At 42.1% G+C, this 22126-nt stretch overlaps 2 protein-coding genes across 2 annotated transcripts; both read left to right on the top strand.

The window, feature by feature from the left end:
• The first annotated feature begins 106 nt into the window (after positions 1-106).
• On the top strand, positions 107-16139 carry LOC146668742 (uncharacterized). The gene is made up of 7 exons (XM_085410733.1): positions 107-309; positions 3665-3783; positions 3882-4813; positions 4996-5088; positions 10496-10961; positions 12150-13928; positions 15427-16139. The coding sequence occupies exons 1-7, from the start codon at positions 266-268 to the stop codon at positions 15741-15743; spliced, it is 3750 nt and encodes a 1249-aa protein (XP_085266859.1). The 5' UTR covers positions 107-265; the 3' UTR covers positions 15744-16139.
• Positions 16140-17133: 994 nt separating this feature from the next.
• On the top strand, positions 17134-20832 carry timm10 (translocase of inner mitochondrial membrane 10 homolog (yeast)). Its single transcript, XM_085410732.1, has 2 exons — positions 17134-17358; positions 19729-20832. Exons 1-2 carry the CDS (start codon positions 17288-17290, stop codon positions 19922-19924), a joined length of 267 nt encoding a protein of 88 aa, XP_085266858.1. The 5' UTR covers positions 17134-17287; the 3' UTR covers positions 19925-20832.
• The last annotated feature ends 1294 nt before the right edge of the window (positions 20833-22126 follow it).

Genomic DNA, 22126 nt, shown 5'->3' with positions numbered 1-22126 from the left:
GTTTGCTTTTTTTGTGGTAGTATTTGCCATATTCCACATAATGCTGCATATTTTGTGACTTGAAATGTTTTTTCACCTTCTGCTGTAAAGCATTGGCAGAATAACCACGACGACAACCTTTAACCTTTAAGGTGGTTGGGAACAACAGGACTGGTCCTGTGAGACTTCAAGTTCCAGACAGAGAATCTGCTACTGGCCAACCAACCACACATAGTGGTGGCTGACAAGGAGAAGACCGTAGTTGTGATAGTTATGGTGATGACCAATGGATGCCGACATCAGGAAGAAGGAACAGGAACACAAACACAAGTAAAAGGACTCTCCCTCTTATATATACACATTTTGGTTTCCGCTGATTCTGTTTAACGCCGTTTTGTTATCAACAAACTACACATATGTCAGTAAAGATTTTCAGCTTGCATATTTAATTCATAAATTTATTTTTTCACTATCACAAAACAAATTGGAACTAAAATTTTTAAACCAATGAAACTAAAAGTGAATCCACTCTGAGCTGACACCAAACTTGCTAATAACTCAGCGCTCGGTGTCATTTCACAGGGCGGTCAGTAGGTGTCGCTATCACGTTGCAACACCATCTCGGATGCAAAAACTCGTGATGGGCGTCGATGTGTTGCATATGGCTGTGCGACTTTAATTTCTGGCTTTAACTCCAGTGGGTAAAATAAACATAATCCTCCATGAACCCTCTGCTCCTGCTACAGGAAGATTTTGGTAAGTGTAACTTTAAAGCTAACCTACATTAGCCACAGTGTCGGAAATCACTCCAGAATTAGCCATCTTAATAAGGTTAAGCCAATTAAACCTTCATTCTAAGGAATGGAAGGATTATTAAGTTGTAGTCTATGAATAAAGTGGCAAAATTTTATGCGAAATGAAGGGCGTTTTGGTTTTTTGCATTTTTGTGCTAACATGTAGCTACCTCTTAAGCTAGCTAGGATAAGTCTAGACAGCGACGATTAACCAACGCATTTTGTTTAAAAAAAAAAAAAAAAAGTCTGCTTAGGTGTCTAGAAAATTGCGATTAATGGAATAAATGAAACAGACAAACAAATAAAAATGTTGTCTGATTGGTAACAAGCCGATAGTGAAGTTCACTAATGCTAATTAATTTGTAGGGCTCCTCCACGTGGTCCACATGCTCCCAGAGTCGGTGTTAGCTGTGATCCTGCCAGAGAGACCACCTCTGTACACACCGCACACAGGAAACTAGCCGTGACTCATTACACTGTCAGAAGAAAACGGGTATCTAGAGGTGTACCTAGTACTTAAATTAAGGATCTCAAGTTGTACCAAGAATTTAAACCTGCATTAAATTATAAGAAGAGGTCAAAAGTGAGGCTTTCCCCCAAACCATGAATGCAGCAATTGAGCAATTTACTCAGAAATGTTCATTTCGATTTTAGGGGAAAAAGCTCTTCAACTCAAAAGATAAAAGGTATAAATAAACTGTATTATTCAGATTAATAGAAAATAAATGAAACCATTATCTAGCGTCCATATATTCAGAAAAGCTCGAAATTGTATCTTAAATTACAATAAAAGCAATAATACAATAATAAAAGCAAAAAAAAAAAAAAAATAGCAATTGGAATATTTTGGTACTTTCAAAGGAATACCCTACCTTGAATCTGATTTGGTTTTTTTTTAATCATCATCAAAAGATCTGTTTCCTGCCATTCTAAGCAAAGTTGGTCAAATAATTCATTTTTGTGCAAATCAGCCAAACTTTGAAAGCAATTTTTAATTTAATTCGACTGGTAATTTCTATACAACGTTTTCCATGTCTGCTAATACTGACTACCTTATGACTGTGCTCTTATTCAATAGGATAGTGAGCCCCCCCCGTTATTTAAGCTATTTAAGTGTTTAACAGATTTGTTTGGAGGCAGATGATTTGTGGCGACCTCCTTAAAATTGTAGCCGAAAGAAGGACAAGGTTTCTATACAAGCAGTTTTTGTGTCTCAGTTTTTGCTGAAATTAAATTCACATGCCCTTTAATGAACCATATGTTATAGCCAAGCTGGAAAAAAAAAAAAGTAGTCACCACCCAAAGAAATAGGTTGTGACTATTGTCCACCCATTCCACTAAATAATTATCACAGTGATTTAATGTTTTAGCTGGCAGCAGGTTATTTAACCCCCAGGATATGTCTGGAGACGTATCCTGGGGGTTGTGGAAAAGATCTTACTCTATTTTAGAAGGGTGACATTATTGGCCTGAGCAGGGGAAAAACTCAGGAGATTCCTAAAATGACGAAAACTGGGTTAATAACTGCCCAGTGTATTATTGCATTATTGAAATCTGTAAGAGTTGTGGTGAACCATCATCTTTGATGGAGAAATGGACAAAATCTTGAATGATCCTGATCGGAGATTACTGAAATATTTAGTTTGTAAAAACTTCAATTTAATTTATATAACACCAAATCACAGCAACAGTCTTGTCGAAGTGCTTTATATTGTAACAGAACAACCCTACGATAATACAGAGAAAACCAACAACAATCAGAAAACCATCTATGAGCAAGCACTTGGCAATAGTGGAAAGGAAAAACTCCCTTTTAACAGGAAGAAATCTCCAAAAAAACAGAGTCATGGCATTTCCTTATCTTACATTGTAGCAAACTCAAGACACTGGCACTAAATGCTATCATAGCCCTAAGAAAACCACTTCTCAATGAGGCTGTAAGGGTGGAAAGAAGACTTCAGTTTGCTTAGGTGCTTAAAGATGGTCTGAGCCCAGATTTATCCTGCTTAAGAATGATTAGCACGTCATACTGAGGGATACAGATAAATTGATGCACCAACACGAGCCCATGGGGGCAGTCTTGTGGTTGGTTTAGTTGCTCATATCTAGGTTCAGCATTGTTGAATGAGGTCAGCTACCTGAATTTACTGAATGAGCAGCTTTTTCCAGCCATGGATTTTTTTTCTTCCCTGATGGCATGGACATATTCCAAGATGGCCGCATTCATTCGGATCAAATTGTGGCAAAGTGGTTTGGGTCTCACTGAGAATCTTTGGAATGTGCGTGTCTGCATATAAATAAATGTTGTGACATTTCGTAAGCTCAATGAAATGACTCATAAAGGTCTGAGACAAATTCCAAATGGCAGCTGGTTTATGAGCTTCCAGATGAGAAGATGAAGACAAGCACACACACAGTCAGATAAGTCAGGAAGTCATGCAGGCACATGTTCATTTGACAGAGATAAAAATCCTTGTAGTCCCTTATTTGGGCAGTTACTTTGAAGGACTATCTAATCGTTATCATTATCTGAGTGGTAACCAAAGAATAAAAGCTGCACATTTACAATCACCTGTTAAATCTGATTTAAAACGCTTAAAAAAAATAAGACTTTGAAATGCTTTTTTCTATCTGAAGGTTGGGCTTCAGCCACCGTGTTTGCTGTTACAGAATTCTCACTTAAGGATTCTTCTCCATGTCTTTCTTCTGCCTCTGATGTTGTGCAGGGAAACATAAATTTTGCACACACATGCCCTGGAATGTTAACCATATTACTTTTTTAAAATTAAAAACGTATCTTTGGATGTGAATTGCAAACTCCCTCTGCCTGCGAATGCTCTTGTGCCTGTTTGATTTTGCTTCAAGACGGCTTCTGTTTGTACTTCAAACAGAAGTGCTCATGTGGACATGCAGAGGTACCTGTGGCCTGGTTATGAGGTGCAGCTTCTCGGGGGGCTGCAGAGACAACAGAACAGTGCCCAGTTCTGTGACACCCTGCTCCAAACTGAGGGTGAGAAAGAAGGAAAATTACAAAGTTCTTTGTGATGTAAGACAATGTACAAAATGCACAATTGAGTCATTCTCTCCTGACTTATTCTTTATGTAAAGGTATCTCAATCCCAACCCACAGCTGCATCCTTGCAGCTCTCAGCCCGTACTTGTCTCAGAAGCTTTCAGCCTCCCCCTCACCTCCATCTGGACAGAAGCGTCAGCTCCAGCTCCAGACCGTGAAGGCCCAGACTCTGCTCAAGCTGGTTGGTCTGCTTTACTCTGGTGTGCTGGAGGTAAAAGGAAACAATGAGAAGAGTGATGTGCTGGCTGCAGCCCACCAGTTTGGAATCACAGACCTTGTACGAGGACAGAAGGGTGGAGGGCCGAAAGAAGTCCAGGAAAGGAGGCAGAGTCTTGGGAATTGCAGAGAGAGACGGGGAAGCCTAAAAATACAGGAGACACATGTTGAGGCTGAGGTGACGGGCACGGGAGAGGAAAATTCACCAGTCAGAAAGACAATCAGTGTGTCTGTTGGCACACAGACAGCAACCATTGCTGAAAATTCAGTGGATTTTGGAAATCTGGAGCCTGCCTCCTCTGTAGCTCAAAGCCCGGATGTTTGTATCACTGTTCCACATCTCACCCCTCGCCCCGCCGTTGCCAGTGATGCAGAGTCTACATTTGGCCAAACTTGTGACAGTGTAACGAATCCCACATCCACTTCATCTTTTTCCATTGACACTGTGCCTTTTCCTACCATCCGTAATGATTCCAGTTCCTCGGAAGCTCAGGGCGACTGTTACCAAGAGTCATCTGAGTCTGGGGACAGCATCACCTGGTTGTCCAGAGAAAGGGCAGGATTGGAGGATGGAAAATCAAACGGCACGGCAGCTGAGAGCGTAAATGCAGAGCAGCCACGACAGGTCTGCAGAGATGAGATGAACGAAAAAGAAAACTCGAGTGAAAAGAGTCCTTCACCATGCAGCGCAGCGGTGAAAGATCTAACCAAGATGAAGGAGATGATGGAAGACGCACAGATATCCATCAAGGTGAAAAGAAATTGTATTCTTTTCGTGTTGTGAGCAGGAGTTCCGTTTCATGGATTGAGTGTAGGCATCATGTATGTTCGTTGTCTCTGGATTAGTTTGTTATATGTCACACCACATGTGTTGGACACCTTTCTCACTTTGTGTGTTTTTGTCAGAACTGTATTTGTCTTATGTGTGTGCAGGTGAAGCTGAGGAGAAGAACGACAGGAGAGATGTGGGAGGTGGTGACGGTACAAAGCCCAAATGAGACGTCCATCCTGACATCACCGACTCAGGTATTTAACCCTCTGGGGTCGCTGGACGCGGCGGCGCATCAAAATCACATGACCAATTTAAGACGACACAGCTACAAGATGCGGCAGGTCAGAGTCCCCATTTCAACTTGGGTCGAAAGTGCGAACTTCACTATATACCAGTTTTTGAATTGTGTCGATGGGCCACGTAAAACCAGAGTTATGATAAAAAATACACGCGATGTTTTTTTCTGAACAAAACAGTGGCGTTTACAGTGTGAAGAACGGTAAAAACAGCGTTTTCTACAGACAGCGCTAGCAAACACTCTCCCTTTGCGAACATCCCTTCCCTATTGGTGTTAGAGTTTACCATGTCAGCCAATCAAAAAACTGATGAGTGGAGTGACACCCGCGATGGAAAGCGGGCGAGCGAAAGACAGAGAGAGTGAGCGAGTTTTCATATGTGAGACATTAGTGACGTTTAGCGTGTTTGGAGGCTGTAGTTAGTTTGTTGTGTAGTTATTGTCTTGTATTGTGTGTCAGTTAGACCGCTGAATTTCATATTTGCTCTAAAAAAGCCGTCAAAGGCAGATTTCAGTGTAAACGCTGTTCCCACATGGAAAACTGGACTGATGCACCTCCTGCTGTCAGACCTGCAGGGTTTAGGCCTGTGCTGTTCTCCTCTGTCTTATACTGAACACAAACTACATTTTTTTTGGACTGGCACAAATAATTTGTGTGCCTTCTTATTTGATGCAGAACACCTGATTGTTCTGTAAATAGATTTAAATGGTTATATAAAAAACGCCTGAGGCCTTGGCTGCATTTTTAGGTAAATGGTACCATATAACTTTGTTGTTTGCAAAACTTGTGCATAATTTTTAGAAATGTACAATTTCTATTTGCATTTCAAGTTATGAAAATTATTCGTTAAACATGTTTGTGGGTTTTACAGTAAAAAATATAACTTTTTTCTACTCGGATTTTGAATTTTTTGTCTGAATTTAGATCAACTGTGCTAATATAGTATACCAAAATGAAAAAATAACTCAAATTTCAGATATTTGAGGTTGTGCTGAAAATAATGATACCAAAAAAGGCAAGAAAAACATATTTTAAAGGTGAAATATAGAGGTAAAATCAAAAAGTAGTCAAAAACGGCCAATTATACCCTGGACCCTGGGTTAAGGAATAAATTGCAAAATAACTTAATATTTAATTACCATACTTTCTGGACAATAGAGCGCACCTGTATATAAGCCGCATCAGCTCTATTTAAAAAAAAAAAAAAAAGATATACAAGCCGCAGATATCTATGTTGAAAAAATAGATATTTACTGCATGTACAGAACAATCTTGTACTGCAAATGTACAAGTATGTACCTGAACAGATTCTTTCCGAACAATGCCTTTTAACACGGCAGCAACTTTGCTGATTAAAACGGAACAGTATTTATTTACCTCCGTTTTTCCTGTATTTGAAACCACAAGTCACTTTAATCATCTTCGCTGAAACCCATGAAGTCGTCTTCTTCAGTGTCGGAGTTGAACAGGCTCAGAAGAGCTTCATCACATCTGTCTCCATCAGTCTCGCTCTCCGTGTCACTGTCATCCTCCGGTGAAGTTGGCTCTGAAGGTGCGCCGCTCTCTTCGCGCAGCAGTCCAGCCTTTCGGAACCCATTGGTGATGGTGGATTCTTTCACAGCACTCCACGCTGTTAGGATCCACTGACAGACATCAGAAAAGGATGCTTTTCGCATGCGGCCAGTTTTTGTGAATGACTTTTCACCGCTTGTCATCCAAGTCTCCCGCTCAACCCGTAGTGCAGCTTTAAATGCCCGATTTACACTGATGTCAAGTGGCTGCAAAAACTTTGTTGTACCTCCAGGAATCACAGCTGGAATGGAGTTTGTTTTCTTGATCGCTGCTTTCACAGAATCTGTGATATGGGCCCTCATGCTATCCAAAACAAGCAGTGCTTTTTTCCGGTGAAAAAATCCTCCCGGGCGCTTCCCATAGCACTCCGTTAACCATTCCTTCATTAGACCTTCTATCATCCACCCTTTGGTGTTAACTTTGACCACTATGCCTTTTCGGGAGTTGTTCTTTCGGCATAGTTATGCGCTTAAAAATCACCACTGGTGGAAGTTTTTGTCCAGATGCCGTGCATGCCAGAACGCAGGTGAAGTGCGTCCTCTCATGGCCTGTTGTTTTCAACAACACGGATGATGCACCTGTCTTGTTAACGGTCCTGGTCAGAGGCAGATCAAATGTTAAAGGTACTTCATCCATATTGATTATGTCGTCTGGTCCGATGGAGTTTTCTTGTATCTTTTTTCAACGAATTTGTGGAAGTTTTCAACTTTTTCCTGATAGTCAGGGGGGAGTTGCTGACAGAGAGTGGTCCGTGGTTTTTACGTTTCATAAATCTGAAACACCATGACGGCCCACCTTTGAAATCTTTAATATTCATTTCGCGGGTGATTGTTTCGGCTTTCAGTCGGATCTGTACAGTGGATACACCTCGGCCACCTGCTCTCTGTGTGTTCACCCATTCCTCCAGGACATTTTCAAGTTCAGGCCACCTGCTTTTATGTCCTCTGAAAGCTTTTCTCGACTTTTGGCATTGCATGAGCTCTTCCCGCTGTCGCCTCCAACGTCTCACCATAGACTCATTGACGCTAAGCTTGCGTGCAGCAGCGCGGTTTCCCTCCTGGATAGCAAGATCGATGGCCTTCAACTTAAAACTTGCATCATACGAACTTCTTCGTGTGGTTTCCATGATGAAGGGGCGAGGATTTGAAAATAATTACCAGTTGGTAATTTGTTGTGCGTGTTCTATCTGAACACGCTGAGGCCATGGTTCTCAGCCAGAAAAGGGTGGAGTGCCCACTCTGGGTTGGGGATGAGTTCCTGCCCCAAGTGGAGGAGTTCAAGTATCTCGGGGTCTTGTTCGCGAGTGATGGGAGAAGGGAGCCGGAGATCGACAGACGGATTGGGGCTGCAGCTGCAGTAATGCGGACGCTGCACCGGTCCGTCGTGGTGAAGAGGGAGCTGAGTGTAAAAGCGAGGCTCTCAATTTACCGGTCGATCTACGTCCCTACCCTCACCTATGGCCACGAGCTGTGGGTAGTGACCGAAAGAACGAGATCGCGGATACAAGCGGCAGAAATGAGCTTCCTCCGAAGGGTGGCTGGCCTCTCCCTTAGAGATAGGGTGAGAAGTTCGGCCATCCGGGAGGGGCTCAGAGTAGAGCAGCTGCTGCTCCACATCGAAAGGAGCCAGCTGAGGTGGTTCGGGCATCTGACAAGGATGCCCCCTGGGCGCCTCCTGGGTGAGGTGTTCCAGGCATGTCCCACCGGGAGGAGGCCCTGGGGCAGACCCAGGACACGCTGGAGAGATTATATCTCTCGGCTGGCCTGGGAACGCCTTGGTATTCCCCCGGATAAGCTGGAGGAGGTGGCTGGGGAGAGGGAGGTCTGGGCCTCTTTGTTTAGGCTGCTGCCCCCGCGACCCGGCCCCGGACAAAGCGGATGAAGATGGATGGATGGATGGTGTTCTATCTGCTAAAGAAAAAGTAGTGTATTCTTCTTTGCATTGATTTTTCATCAATCTATCTTGTTTTTTATTCTAATTCTGGTTAGAGTCCCCCTAGTGGTGGAAGAAAAATCCACAGAATAGCCGCACCTTTGTATAAGCCTCATGGCTCAAAACCTAAGGGAAAAAGTAGCGGCTTATAGTCCAGAAAGTACGGTACATTTTTTGAAGCTACACTAAACGCTTAAAAAAATGTTTTTGTTTTTAATTTTCTGGCAATTTTTTATGGCTTGTGGGGATAGGTTAATTGGATAATCCAAATTGCCCATAGGTGTGAATGTGCGAGTGAATGTGAGCGCGAATGGTTGTCTGTCCCTGTGTGTTGGCCCTGCGACAGACTGGCGACCTGCCCAGGGTGTACCCCGCCTCTCGCCCTATGACAGCTGGGATAGGCTCCAGCGCCCCTGAAAAGGATGAGAAGAAGCGGATGGATGGATTTTTTTTTTATGGTTTCAGGCTTTACACGTGTGACAGTGTCATGAGGTTTGTCATGAGCTAGTGGGAGATTTGAAGTATTTAGGAAAGTACATTTCAGTATCACTTAAATTCCCAGTTCTGAGTCTGACAGACGGCATAATCGAGTGAACATCAAGAAACATGAAGTGGAAGAATTCCCTGTGATAAAAACTTTTATTTTGATTAAAAAATAGGATGCCCTTTCAAAACCTTACAATAACCAGCTTCTTCTTCTTAATCTTTGTTTATACTGTGTTATAGACTCAGGCAGCTGGAGACCTGAGAAACGAGTAATCATACCTGTTATACTTTGAAATGTGCTTGAAGACTGTTGCTTGGCATTGGGGCTTATTTTTGATGCCAGATGTTTTGCAATGTTTTGAAATATTACCTATGAAAGCATGACAACTAAACATTTATATAACTTAAGCTCACGCTGGTAAGCAAGAAACAAGAAATATCCATTTGTCAACAAGAATAGAGACCGCAGGAGGGAAGGTGCATTTCTGCAGAATAGAGTAGGCTGAAGAAGAGGAGGAGGAGGTGCACGTGGCCCGGCCGATGGTTTGGTGAGACGTTAAAGTCTCACTCCGTGCTCTGTGAGAAGTAAGCAGCAGCGGTATGATGTAAATGTGGTGTAAAACCTTAGCTGGGCAGGTTTAGCTCGGCTGTTGCCTCAGGCTCGACCAGAAAGAAGGTGCGTTTCATCATGTTCTCCCCCTGAGATCAGCAGCACAGCAGACATACTTGCTCTGTGGAAACTTTGCCATCCTTTTACCTGGTAAAGGGTAAAAGATTACCACAAGAATCTCTGATGTCTTGATGGTAAAGCAGTATCTGTTTTTATTTACGTGTCGAGAAATTTGTCAATTGTTTAATGTGAATATGAAAAACAGGAATTGGAAAAAAGTGTTTATAAAATGACATGATCACCAGTTAATTTCTTTTTCTTCACTTGTTTCCTGTGAGTGCTGCAAACAGTGAAGTCGTTTTTTATTCAAACTGTGGTGATCAGAGAAGTGGTTGTTAAATATTTTAGCTGGTTTCAGTCTTCCTTTCCAGCTCTCATCAAATAACTTCAACTGGAGGAATGAAAATCCAAACTTTGATATGAAACTTAGATTTCAGTGGTAAAATAAAGTCTTTGTCCCGTCGCCCCTAATCCGACAATCACGTTTCAACCGTCGTTGTTTTCTCTGTATTATTATTACCTCGCCTACATTATAAAGCACTTAGAGGCAACTGTTGGGGACTCATTTTCAGAGAAGCACCTCAATAAAATAGTTTGTTAGTCCAGTTTATCTGCAGACAGATGAATTCACCTTTGTTTTAAAGTTTGAATGAAAGGTGATATTTTGTAATGGTTTTAATGGTTTCTTATTCATCTTTCAAAAAGCCACAGACAGATGCTGAGGAACTCGAGCCTCCTCCCTCCCCTGTCCCCCCATGCCCTGTTCAGAAACCAGAGATCCAGAACCTTCCACCTGCTGTAACCAGCTCTCCCACACAACCAGAGCAACACCACAGCACCACCTCTGAATCCCAGTCTTTCTCCAGCAGCAGCTTCACCTCAAACCCCGACACTGAGCTTCAATCAGCGCCGGCGCCTCAGCCGCAGGGCTCTGTGGACGAGTGTGACGAGCAGATAGAGAAGCTGTTAGAGGACGTCATGATGAGCCTGAACATCCTGCCCAACTTGGAGAGTAACTGTAAGAAGTTGGAGTCGAGCCACAATGTTTGCCGAGTCCCAGTTTCGCAGGGTGACGCAGCCCAGGGTCGGATGGATCCTGTTGCCAGTGCAGCAGAGGTTGCTTTCTTTCAGGATTTGGAGTCGCAAAGCAACCAGACGTCAGTGGAGACAGGTAGAAGCTTTCTTTGTAAATACACATATATTTTTAATATCACATTATGAAATAGTTGTACAGACCCGTAGTAAGTTTTTTTTGTTTTCTGTATTTTTATTCTTTTGTTAAAGACTCCTTAGCATCTCTCCTCACTGCTCCACAGGCTCCAGGGTCTCATTACTGGCCTGTTATTGTTTGTGGCTAGCAAACAGTTTTTAGGTCCATTACTGCCACCTTCTGCATGCAGTAGTGTATTACATCTTAACAGTATTGGGGTTGATTGTTTGTTTGTTTGTTTGTTTGTTTGTTTGTTTGTTTGTTTGTTTTTTGAGACAAGACATTGATCAATTTTAGAATAAGGACTCAAAAATCCTGACCACCCCTCACTGCGAATGTACTGAAGTTTACTGTTCAGCATTTAACATTTATTGGTGATTTTTGTGTTTGTTTAGTTACATTTTAACAACATGTAAAGCCTTACAGTTTGTCTTTATTATTTTTTATACCTTGTTTTGTCTAAAACCTCAAACAGTTCTTCGTTCCTTGGATTAAACTTCAGTGTTTCTGCAAAGAAAATGAATTTGAAGAATTAACTGAGAGCAGGTGGAAGAGAGCCTGGACAGAAGAGAAATAAAAATAAATAAATAAAAAAGTCAGTAGAAGCAAAAAAAAGAATACATGTGTATGAATGAGAGGGAGACAGGTGTAACAGTGAATCTGCAAATAGTAGAGGTACTGGGAGTAAAGCAGGTTTGTGGTTTGGAGATGGGCAAAAAAGTGCAGGAGCTGGATGTTGCACAGTTGAAGATGTTCAGATTTGATCTGGATGTGAGTAGGAGGGACAGCTGAGGCTGAGCAGTTTGTAGACGACTGTTTTAGACTTCTGTCCTTTTTATACTGATTTTAAAAAGGCAGAGGTGTATTTTCAGAGAGTAACACAGTAGGACCTTTTTCTTTCTTTTTTTTTTTTAAAGCACATTACATGTTATTACAGAAGCAGACTGAGTTGAACCTGACTTAAGTCTCAGTTCAAGTGCTCTCACTGCTACCCGTCCTGCTGCCCTTCCTCCTCAGTTTTTAGGAGCTTATTAATTGGTACTTTTAATTGGATTTTTTGATTGTCACAGAAAATGTCTATAAAAATACAGGGCTTACAATTCACGTATTTAAGATGAATTGATAGTCATCCTTCCGCTTGCTCGTTAGGTATCCATTGTTGCTTTGCAGCTCCAAACCAGCCCAAGTTGATCCAGCAGCAGCAGCCGACTCCCCAGTGCAACCCAGCTGTCAGATCTTTATGGCAAATCGATGGATTGAGCTGCCAGGGTTTGCCCCCATTCAAAAGTCAAAATTCTCTGTATCCGGAAACAACCACAGGCTCAGCCCTGTCTTCAGCTTTCTCCACCAGAGGCCAGAAACTCCATTACCCAGCATTTCAGCCACCATCCTCACAAGATGATCAACAGAGTCTCGAGTTTTTGCCTCTGCCAAATGGAGATGGGACACAGTCTAAACCCACTTTTTCCTCACCTTGCATGGATGACTTGCGGCTTCCTCAGCGTCTCTCCCCATTAGAGCCAAGTTCATCTGCAGCTAAAGGTCAGCCTCTACTCAACAACTCAGCAAACCCTGAACACGATGTCCAGCAGCAGCCATCCTTACGTAGGAGACCCTGGCTCTCGGACAACGCTGGTTCACTGCAGTTTCCCTTTAGCAGCATCATTTGCACAGGTCATAAAAGTACATCTCCATCACCAGATCCAGATCACAGCTGCCAGTCAAAGCAAGAGCAGCAGGAGAAGGATTTGCATTTAACAAATAGAGGAACCAGTGCAGAAGGTTGCAAAGGGAATAGCTTGAAAAAGAGAGGAAAAAAATCAGCAGCAGAAGTAAAATCGTACTCCAGGAGGCTGAAGGAGAGTTTCAAATATAGACATGATGACTCTACAGGAGACGGGAGGAAGAGAAGGCGCACAAATGATCAACAAGACTCCACCGGTTCTTGTTCTGCGTACAAAGATTTAAAAGTCAGTGATGGAACAAAGAATTGTTCAGTGAGTTTGTCAAGTAACAATGTGCTATTGAAGGAAAGAGAAGTGGCTATCAGGTCTTCAAATGCACCATCTGGACTTCCAGGGAAACCCAGCAAAATGTTGCCCGTCATTGACATTGGGGAAGAAAAACCCTTTGGCACCAAGCCGTCTCGGATCAGGACCAGGGGCTTTATAAAAAAATCTCAAGAGGCAGCAAATAACACAACCCCACCTGAAACGCCTTGCATTTTCAAGCCTGTCGTCAGCAGAGCTCAGCTTGTGAGTCAGGATGGCGTCTCGCTCGTGAAAAGGAAACGTGGTAGACCCCGAAAAATAAGACCTGTAGAGGACTCTACACAAAGTGTTCCTGCCGTTGTTGAAAACAATGAAAATGTCGACAATGCGCAGGTCGACAGGGACTTGCCAAAGGAGCAGGAGGAGAAAAAAATGGAGAGGACGTGCAGGAAACGGAGGAGGAATGAGAGCGAGGTGGAGGTCAGCGCAGTGAAGAAGACTGCGAGTGTCGAGCACACTGAAAAGGCTGAAGAAACCAATAATGACTGTAACGTAAAACCCGGGACAGTGAATCAGCGGCACGTGGTCACTCTGAAGGACATTCAGAAGCTTATTAAATGGCAACAAGCACGAAGAATGAAGTCCAAACAGACCCAGGAAACACATGAACCTGCAACAGGCACAGATGGCATATTGGAGAAAGGAGTGGACATTAAAGACGGGACAAACTCTGAAGAACATCACAAAGGTTCAAACATCGCAGTTGATAAAAATCACAATCTTCTTTTGAGCCCGTCTGCAGAGACAAACAGTCGTATGAGCGAGAAGAGGAGTTTGGATGGTGATGAAGACCACCCAGTGTCCTTAGACGTTGTGGAAGAAGATGAAGCCAAGGTGACACCGGAGAGAGAGCGACCACTGGGAAGTCCTTATGAAGGTACTTTGAATTTTGCTGTTTCTGTTGCCATGGTAAATTAATTGGATTTTGTTTTGAAGGTTGTTATTCAGAATGAATGATTACATTGGTAGTATTGATTTTTCTGCTCTATGCCAATCACACAGGCACCTCCGAGGATGGGTTGGCATAGTGTGCTGTGGCTTCAGGCCATTTGTCTCTTGCAGATGGGAGTAAACTGTAAAAACACAGACCATAAACTGTCACGTTGGAGCTAAGGCACGGTGTTTGTGTCGCCCCCATGTGGGCTGACTCAAAGCCGCATAGTTTCACTTCAAGAGACCAAAAAACTTTTCTTAAAGTAGATGCAGATTTAGACATAAAAAAAGAGAAAAAACTAATAAAAAAAACTGAATATCATTTCAGGTTAAACCTTGCAATAGAGCAAATTTACATTTTAATATTTTTTGTCTTTTTAAGTCTGCTCAGAATTTCAGTATCTGTTCAGACATCAGCTTCAATACGGCCATTTTTTTTTTAAACGTGCTGTTGCACAATCCAGTGCATGATCAACATGTACTTAAGTGCTGTTTGTCCTGCAGTCTGGTTGGACGGCACCTTCATTTCTCAGTGGATCTACTACATTAAAAAAAAATCTACCTTGGAAGGAGAATGCAGTGTTTTGTGTAGGAAACACTGTAAAATTCTCTCTGTAGGCATGTGTCCATGTTTGCTTTTGCTATTTAGTTTCTTCCTTTTTTATGTCCTCAGTTATGTCACAACAGTGGGATGGCACTCGAGCATTTAAAGCATGCCATAAAGCTTTCTTTCCATTTGGCTGTGCAGGTTCCTGTCATCTACTAGCTGTTATTTTCAAACTAACCACCTAACCCTGCTCCTTCCTGTGGAGGACCAAGACTAGGTGGCAGCCTGACCAGGTTGCTCTTGTGGCGGTCACCGTCCAACTCCAGGCCTCACGGGCAGGTGTCCTGCAGGTTTTAGATATCGCTCTGGGTCAACGCACCTGAATCAAATGATTAGTTCATTTCCAGGCCTCTGGAGAACGTAAAGAGATGTTAAGGAGGTAATTTAGCCATTTAAATCAGCTGTGATGGATCAAGGACACATCTAAAACCTGAGGCCTGGAGTTCCACACCCCTGGTCTAGGTGGATGGACTTCTGCTCTACTGTCTTTGACTTCAGCTGGTGATTAAAGTTCTTGTTTGGTCTGGAGATGCACTGTGAGCTCAGTGGCCACTCGATTGAGATGATGCTGGTCCATGCTGGTGCGCTGAGCTCTCGAGGGCTGCAGAGCAGAACAAGAACAGAATCACTTGAAAGGCAGCTGATCTTGTGTTTTATTTGCTGACGGTGTTTGCAGATGAGACACTAACGTCAAAAGCTCACTGCTGGCTATAGAGGCAGCTGACTATTGATCAGTTATTTATCATCGGAAAGTGTGAGTATGCCTCTTTCTGCTTGCACACAAACATGCACGCACATGCTCCTGCTACCCTCACAGTCTCCTTCTGTGGCACAGGAAAATCTGATACAACGGGGTCTCCATTCCTCAATGATGACTGCTCCTCTCACAGTGACACCCTCCTGCCTGAAGAAAACACAGCTTTGGACTTCATGTTGCAGCCCTTGACCGCGAAGATAACCAGTACAGACAAAAAGGGAAAAGAGGAGGAGGAGGAGGAAGAAGAAGAGGTGGATGTTCTGGTTTGCTCCCCAGAAAAAGCATCTCAGACCAGAGAGTGTGAGGGGTTCCTCAACAACATAGACATGACTCCGAATGAAGATGAGGAAGATGATGTGAATGAGATTGACGTGACTGGAGACGAGGCAGAGTAACGTCATGTACGTGTGTATTTTCTACCCTGTCCAGTGGTCGGCTCTCACTCTAATGCTGTCTCTGTTCTGGTTGTGTTTATGTTCACATGTCACATGAAGTTGCGTATAAAGATTCATTTTTACATTCTTCACTTCATGTTTTCACCGCTTTGGGTTTTCGTTTAGTTCCTTCTGTATACGGTTCAAAAAGATGTTTCATTTCCTTTAATAATATTCTAAAGAAAAAGTTTCTTTTGTCAATTTTATAAATTTTACATTTTCAGCGAAATTGTCTGATGAATAGAGGAAAAGGCACTTGAGTGGCCTTCAGTGATGTCCCTCTGTATGTTTCCATTGTGGAAAAGCTCTGTTGTTTTAAGTCTATATTTGTAAAACTGTTTTATGTACATCAGTACATAATATAATTATGGTTTATTAAACGTTTTCATGTGACCGCTTGCTTTCTTTAAAAAGCACCATAGCTGAACACAAGAGGGCACTACAGAATATACACTCACTGGCCACATTATTAGTTACATTTTGCTTGAATTCTAATTGGCATAGATTTAACAAAGTGCTGGAAATATTCCTTTTCCATTTTGGTCCATATTGACATGACAGCATCACATGTTACAGCTGGTTTGCTCCCCAGATTTATGAGCTACACATTTATAATGCAATACTTTGGATTGAGCTCTGGTATCTATGGAGGTCCTTTGAGTGTCTTGCTGGAAGCAGACATATGAAGATTTGTACACTGTGGTCATAAAGGGATGGACTTGACACACAAAGCAAGGTAAATCTATGCTTTTATGTTTACACCAGAACCATCCAAATACTGCAGAAGAAACCGAGACGTCCAATTACGAAGCAGTTTTTTCCAACCCCAAAACCAAGCATCGGGTGGTTAGTTGAGTTACTGTTGTCTGCTCATCAGCTTGCAGCAGTCTGCCCATTTTCCTTTGTCCTCTGCCATCTACAATTAATTTTTACCCAGAGAGCTGGTGCTCACTGGACATTTGATCTTTTTCTGATCTCTCTGCATTGGAACATCTCAGAAGATTCAAAGCATTTATTGTCATGTGTACAAAGAAAAGCATTTCTCTGTACAATGAAATTCTTTCTCTGGTGTCCACACACATATGCCGGTTAATATGTACTAATAGATAAAATACAAATAGCATGAATAAATAAATGGAGACAGAAGTTTCAGAAATACAGAACAAACCAACTTTCTTCCTCATTCTGATGTTCAGTTTGAACTTAAGCAGGTTTTTTGTCCTTCACTTCCCTGTGAGGCTCTTATCTTACTTTGGACAAATAGAAATACACACACACACACCTGTAGAGGGCGCGCTTCCTGCTCCCTCCGCTTTCTGCTTTTTGAATCCAACTTTATTGTCACCGGAAGTGTGTGAGGGAAACGGCACACACGTGTTTTCGTGCAGGTTTGAAGGTTACAGAAGCAGCGGGTACTGCTCCTTGCTTGCTGTCCGGAGGAGAGGCTCAGCGGGACGGCGTGTTTGTGGTTCGAGACCCGGTGTGAGCAGAACTGAAGCGGAGCCATGGATCCTGTGAAGGCGCAGCAGCTGGCGGCGGAGCTGGAGGTGGAGATGATGGCTGACATGTACAACCGGTAAAGCCCAAACAAGCTAACCTCTCAGCTAGCCACAGCAGTCTGCTGTGAAGTGTCGCGGCTTTTATGTGTCAAACTTACATGTATTTACAGTGTGCCAGAATAATGTGCAAAGATAATTACTGTTTAGTGAAGCTGAGCCTGTACAGCTCATCGTTAATGCGAGCAAGTGTCCTGCTGGTGAAGCTCATTATTATAAAGGCCCACCAGCCGGCATGTTTAAGGCAAAGGGTGGCTTCTACTAAAGGCTGGCAAGGGTTAAATCCAGTCTGGGATAGCATTTATTTTAAAAAGAGCTATAGTGACTAAAATTTAAAGGCCTGAGTTTAGTGCTTAACTCACTGAATTTACTTCACATGTCACAATTTTACAGTATAAGCACAGTACGGCTTTTTCTCATAATATAAAGATGTGTCCTTGTGTCATAACACAGTAATCTACTTAAATGCCGTCACTTGTGTAAGAGTACATTCATTCATATTAAGTTAAGTGGTTTTGATCACAAGTATTTTTATACTTGGAAGAAGCAGCACAGACCTGCATCTCTGAATGAAGAAAAGACGAGCCTGGTTAATATTTATCCTTTCATGACCTTGCACAAATTATACATTCATGTGCTTTTAATAAAGTCTTGCAGTTAAAATCCACTGAGTCAGATTCAGTCAGTTGCCAAAGAAAATAGTTTATGTACTTTTATGCAGGTGTTTTTGGCTTGAAAGAGACGAATAAATATACATGAGCAATGAGTTATGGGTTTGTTCAACCATTCAGATCAAGAAACAAGCAGTTTGCTTGCTTTACTTTTTTGACTGAGGTTTGATTGGCTCTTGGCTCTCTATCAGCTTACTGGGATTTTCTTCTGCAGTAATTTGATGGCGCCCAGTTATTGACATCACTCCATAAACCAAATACTAATGTTTGTTTACATTTTGTGGATGGAAGTGAGCAATAATTCTATCAAATTCTAGTTAACTAGTTCTCTACATTCATATGATACCTGGCAACATCTTAGAGCCATTAAAGATATGTTACTGGCCACCTGATTAGTGCTTGCTCATACGTGATAATTCCCCTTTTGCCTTTAGCATAGATATAAAAAAAAAAATGGTGGAAACATTCCTCAGAGATTTTGGTCTGTATTGACGTGATGGCGTCACACAGTTGTTGGACGTTGTCAGATGGGCTGTTCTGTTTAGTTGGGTCTGGTGGTAGGCGAGGCATGTCATGTTTGTTTGTTATGTTTAGTATCTTTTGACAGGAAACATTTTGACACGTCAGTAAGTTGATGTTTCAGATTTAGGGGATTTTATTGGTATCCCAATGCTGGCAGTACTTTTAGAAGTACATAGTGTAAAATGCCTGTTTTTAACAGTTTAACTGTTTCTTGTAGTTCACCAGAACAGTGACAGTAACTGGGCCTTTCAGGCAGTTAGAGGCGTTCGTGGCTTATCGTCTACCTTGTTGCAGTTTTTTGAATCCTGGGGCTGGATGTGAAGAACCTAACCAATAATTTTAATCGGGTTAAAGAAATAATCCACTGAAATGTGATTTATCAGGTCACCATCACTGTGTCTCCTAAGGCAAACGGTGATGGTGACCTGCAGAAGGAACTTAAGGCTTCTTCTGATGAGCATGGTGTTGTATTAAAAGACATTTGGCTAGATGAAGTGCTGTTGGATAGACTCATTCAGCAACATGAAATGAGAGATTGATGACTTTCATGTGTTTTGAGTTTGGTCTCTTTGTGAATCTCCTGCAGTGAAGAGGAACTGGGTTTAATGTCCGTCGGTGGTCATGTGGTGTTTGTTGGGCAAGGATGTATGAAATTCTGTCCTCGGGGCTTATCCCTGTGAAGACTTTGAGGACAAAGGAAGTAATTAGTTGCCATTTAACTTTTTGCTAGTTCTTCTTTGAAGTATATAATTAAACTGAATCTGTGTCTCTCCCTGCTCTGATGAAGGATCTGTGTCAACACCGGGAAGCACATTTCTGCTGTGACATGAGCCAGAATACATTTTATTTGCAGAAATTCTAAATACTCTTCTTAAATGCACCTTTTCTTGACCTAAAAGTTGGTTAATTTAACATCTTTATGAAATTAAATAACTATTATATCAGGTCATATGAAACTATGAATTTTAAAAGGAGAGTATTCAGAGCCAACTTTAGGTTCACAAAATAACTCCAGCAGATGGCGCTGTTCTGTTTTACTAAGTGACTGTTGTAAGCAAGTCATAATGGGGACCCCACAATAAGGTGCTTATGCGTGAATATATCATGTAGTAACACGTTTGTTATGTTTTAAAAATGTATTTTTATCATCACTCTTAATACTGAAGAATCTTGACTGTTTCCTTCCTTTCCTCTCAGAATGACTAATGCCTGCCACAGGAAGTGCGTACCACCACATTATAAGGAGGCAGAGCTGACCAAGGGTGAGTCGGTCTGCCTGGACCGCTGCGTGGCCAAATATCTGGACCTTCACGAGCGGCTAGGACGCAAGCTGACGGAGCTCTCAGTCCAGGACGAGGAAATGATGAGGAAGGCGGCTGTGGGGAGCGGATAGACGTGGATGAAGAAAACAAAATGGAGAATGATGTGGGATCAAAAGGTCATGGGGATGGGGTTAGCATGTGTGGCTTCAAACAATGAGAGACTTGTATTTTAATTAAAGGGTGGGAAATAAAAAAAAAAAAAAGTGTGGAGTTAATGCTGTCGAGGGCCCGCTGAGAGAAACTGCCTCTTCCTCAGAAACTTGGTGGATCAGCAGCATAAGGACATGTTGAAACTACTCACAGTGGACCAGACACTCTGGATCTTTTCCACTTTCTGTACGTTGAGCCTGGACTCTCGAAGTCACTTGAAAATCTGACTGAAAAGGAGAAAGGCCTCTGATGCGTAACACCAGAAAGCTAGAAAACTGGTTACATGTGACAGGTCCAGACAAATGCAAAGAATGATTCAACTTTAATCTTTATCTCAATTCACCCTTTGAACTGGGGTCAGATTTTTCTTGTTTGGTTTTGGAAGGCACTGAAAGTAAATATAGACTCTTTGCAAAGCTGCAGTTCAACCCGTGGAACTAGTTTATTTACAGTTGTCTGTCATGCAGACATGTCAGTCCTGTGCAACACCTCAGAAACAGCGAATCATGGGTCAGGGCATGCACAGAATTCATTATGGGCTGAGCCAAAATGTCTTTTTTGTACTATTCATAGTTTACTCTTTTGACCCTGGTTGGTTCTTTGTCTTTAACAGCTCAGATAAAAACAAAAAAAAACAATGCCTGAACTTTGCTCATTTTGTCATGCTTGTGTAGACTGTGTTGTGCTGTGTGTCAGTGGACCATGTTTTAGTGTGCGTGTCTCTTTTTCTTCATGTTTAAACCACAGTGACACAGCTTTTCATCTGCACTGCAGAGAAGCTGCACAGTGTGCTGTTAACTCTAATAAAGCGCTGTCATCGTGTAGCCTAGCTTCATGAGTGTTGGAAGTATTTATTCTGGCCCTCACACGAGGTTTGTGGTATGGTTCGACTTCACTCTCGTGCAGAGTGTGTGAATGAATATACAGTAACTATAAGATGAAATACAATGAAATCTCGAGTGATTATTACAGATACAACATAGTGTTTTTCTACATTTTGAAAAAAAAAGGTTCTAAAAGTTTTGTTGATATGAAATTTTCTGTGAAGAATTCTGAAACATGATCACAGAACTCTTTCCTGGTTTAAGAAAAACTGCTTTACAACTTCAGGCCAGGGACGACCGCGCTCAAGGAGGGAGGCTGATTAACCATATCTACAATCAAGAGATGCAGATATAGAGGGTTTAAAACATGAAGCAAACCACTGGTTACACAAGAAGAAGAAGGCTAGATTAAACTTTGCAAAAAAGCATGTCAAAGATCCTGCTTGGCTAAAACTAAAAGTCATTATGGACAAGTGAAAACCTGAGCGTCGAAGGAGAGACACCTTAAGATCTCAAACACGGCACCATCTGTCAGACATGGTAGAGACAGTGTTATAGTTTGAGCATGTATGGCTGGCAGTGGAACCGTGCCACTAGTGTTTATTTGTGACCAATAGAGCATGCTTTTCAGTTACTGAAGGCAGAGAGAGCCACAAACAAGCAGCAACTGAAACCGGCTTTCAGCTTTCTATCCATAATGCAGGCAGTGTCTGGATCTAAAGATCTTTCTCTAGAATAAGTAAAGTTTGTGCATTTTTACTCCTGTGTACCAGCATGACGTCACCAGAGCAGGAACAGCAATGCGTGTTATTTTTTATTAAATGTATAATTAATGAGTTCACTGCAGCTCTCGCACTCTGCAAAGCCATCTGGTGGGTCGCTCTGAATCAACCAAACCGAGCAAGTGTGAGACATTGTTGCTCCCACCGCTCAACAGAACAACACGTGTGATGTTATAACAGAACTGCAAACTGCGCAACTGAGACGGAATTATAATAACCGGTGGATTTCAAGCGGTTTGCTTCAGTATTAATTTTATATATCCCATGCCCCCTCCATCCACAGCCCGTGATACCGCGCTTAATAATTATTAATAATTCTTTAAAAGTTCCGACACACACACACATGTCTGGTTTGCTATCCTCGTGGGGACATCCCATTGACATAATGCTTTCCCAAGCCGCTTACCCTAACCCTAACCATCAAAAATGAATGTCTAATCCTAATCATAAGCCTAAACCTAACCATAAACTAATTGTAACTCTAACCCTAAACTCACATTTTGAGCCTCAAAAATGC

The sequence above is a fragment of the Rhamphochromis longiceps genome, linkage group LG6, assembly GCF_057381845.1.
Source record: "Rhamphochromis longiceps isolate RC_006_pf linkage group LG6, R_longiceps_female_GT1.1, whole genome shotgun sequence".
Taxonomy (NCBI): domain Eukaryota; kingdom Metazoa; phylum Chordata; class Actinopteri; order Cichliformes; family Cichlidae; genus Rhamphochromis; species Rhamphochromis longiceps.
Note: the sequence above shows the minus strand (reverse complement) of the source record. Positions and strands in the feature narration are given on the sequence as shown.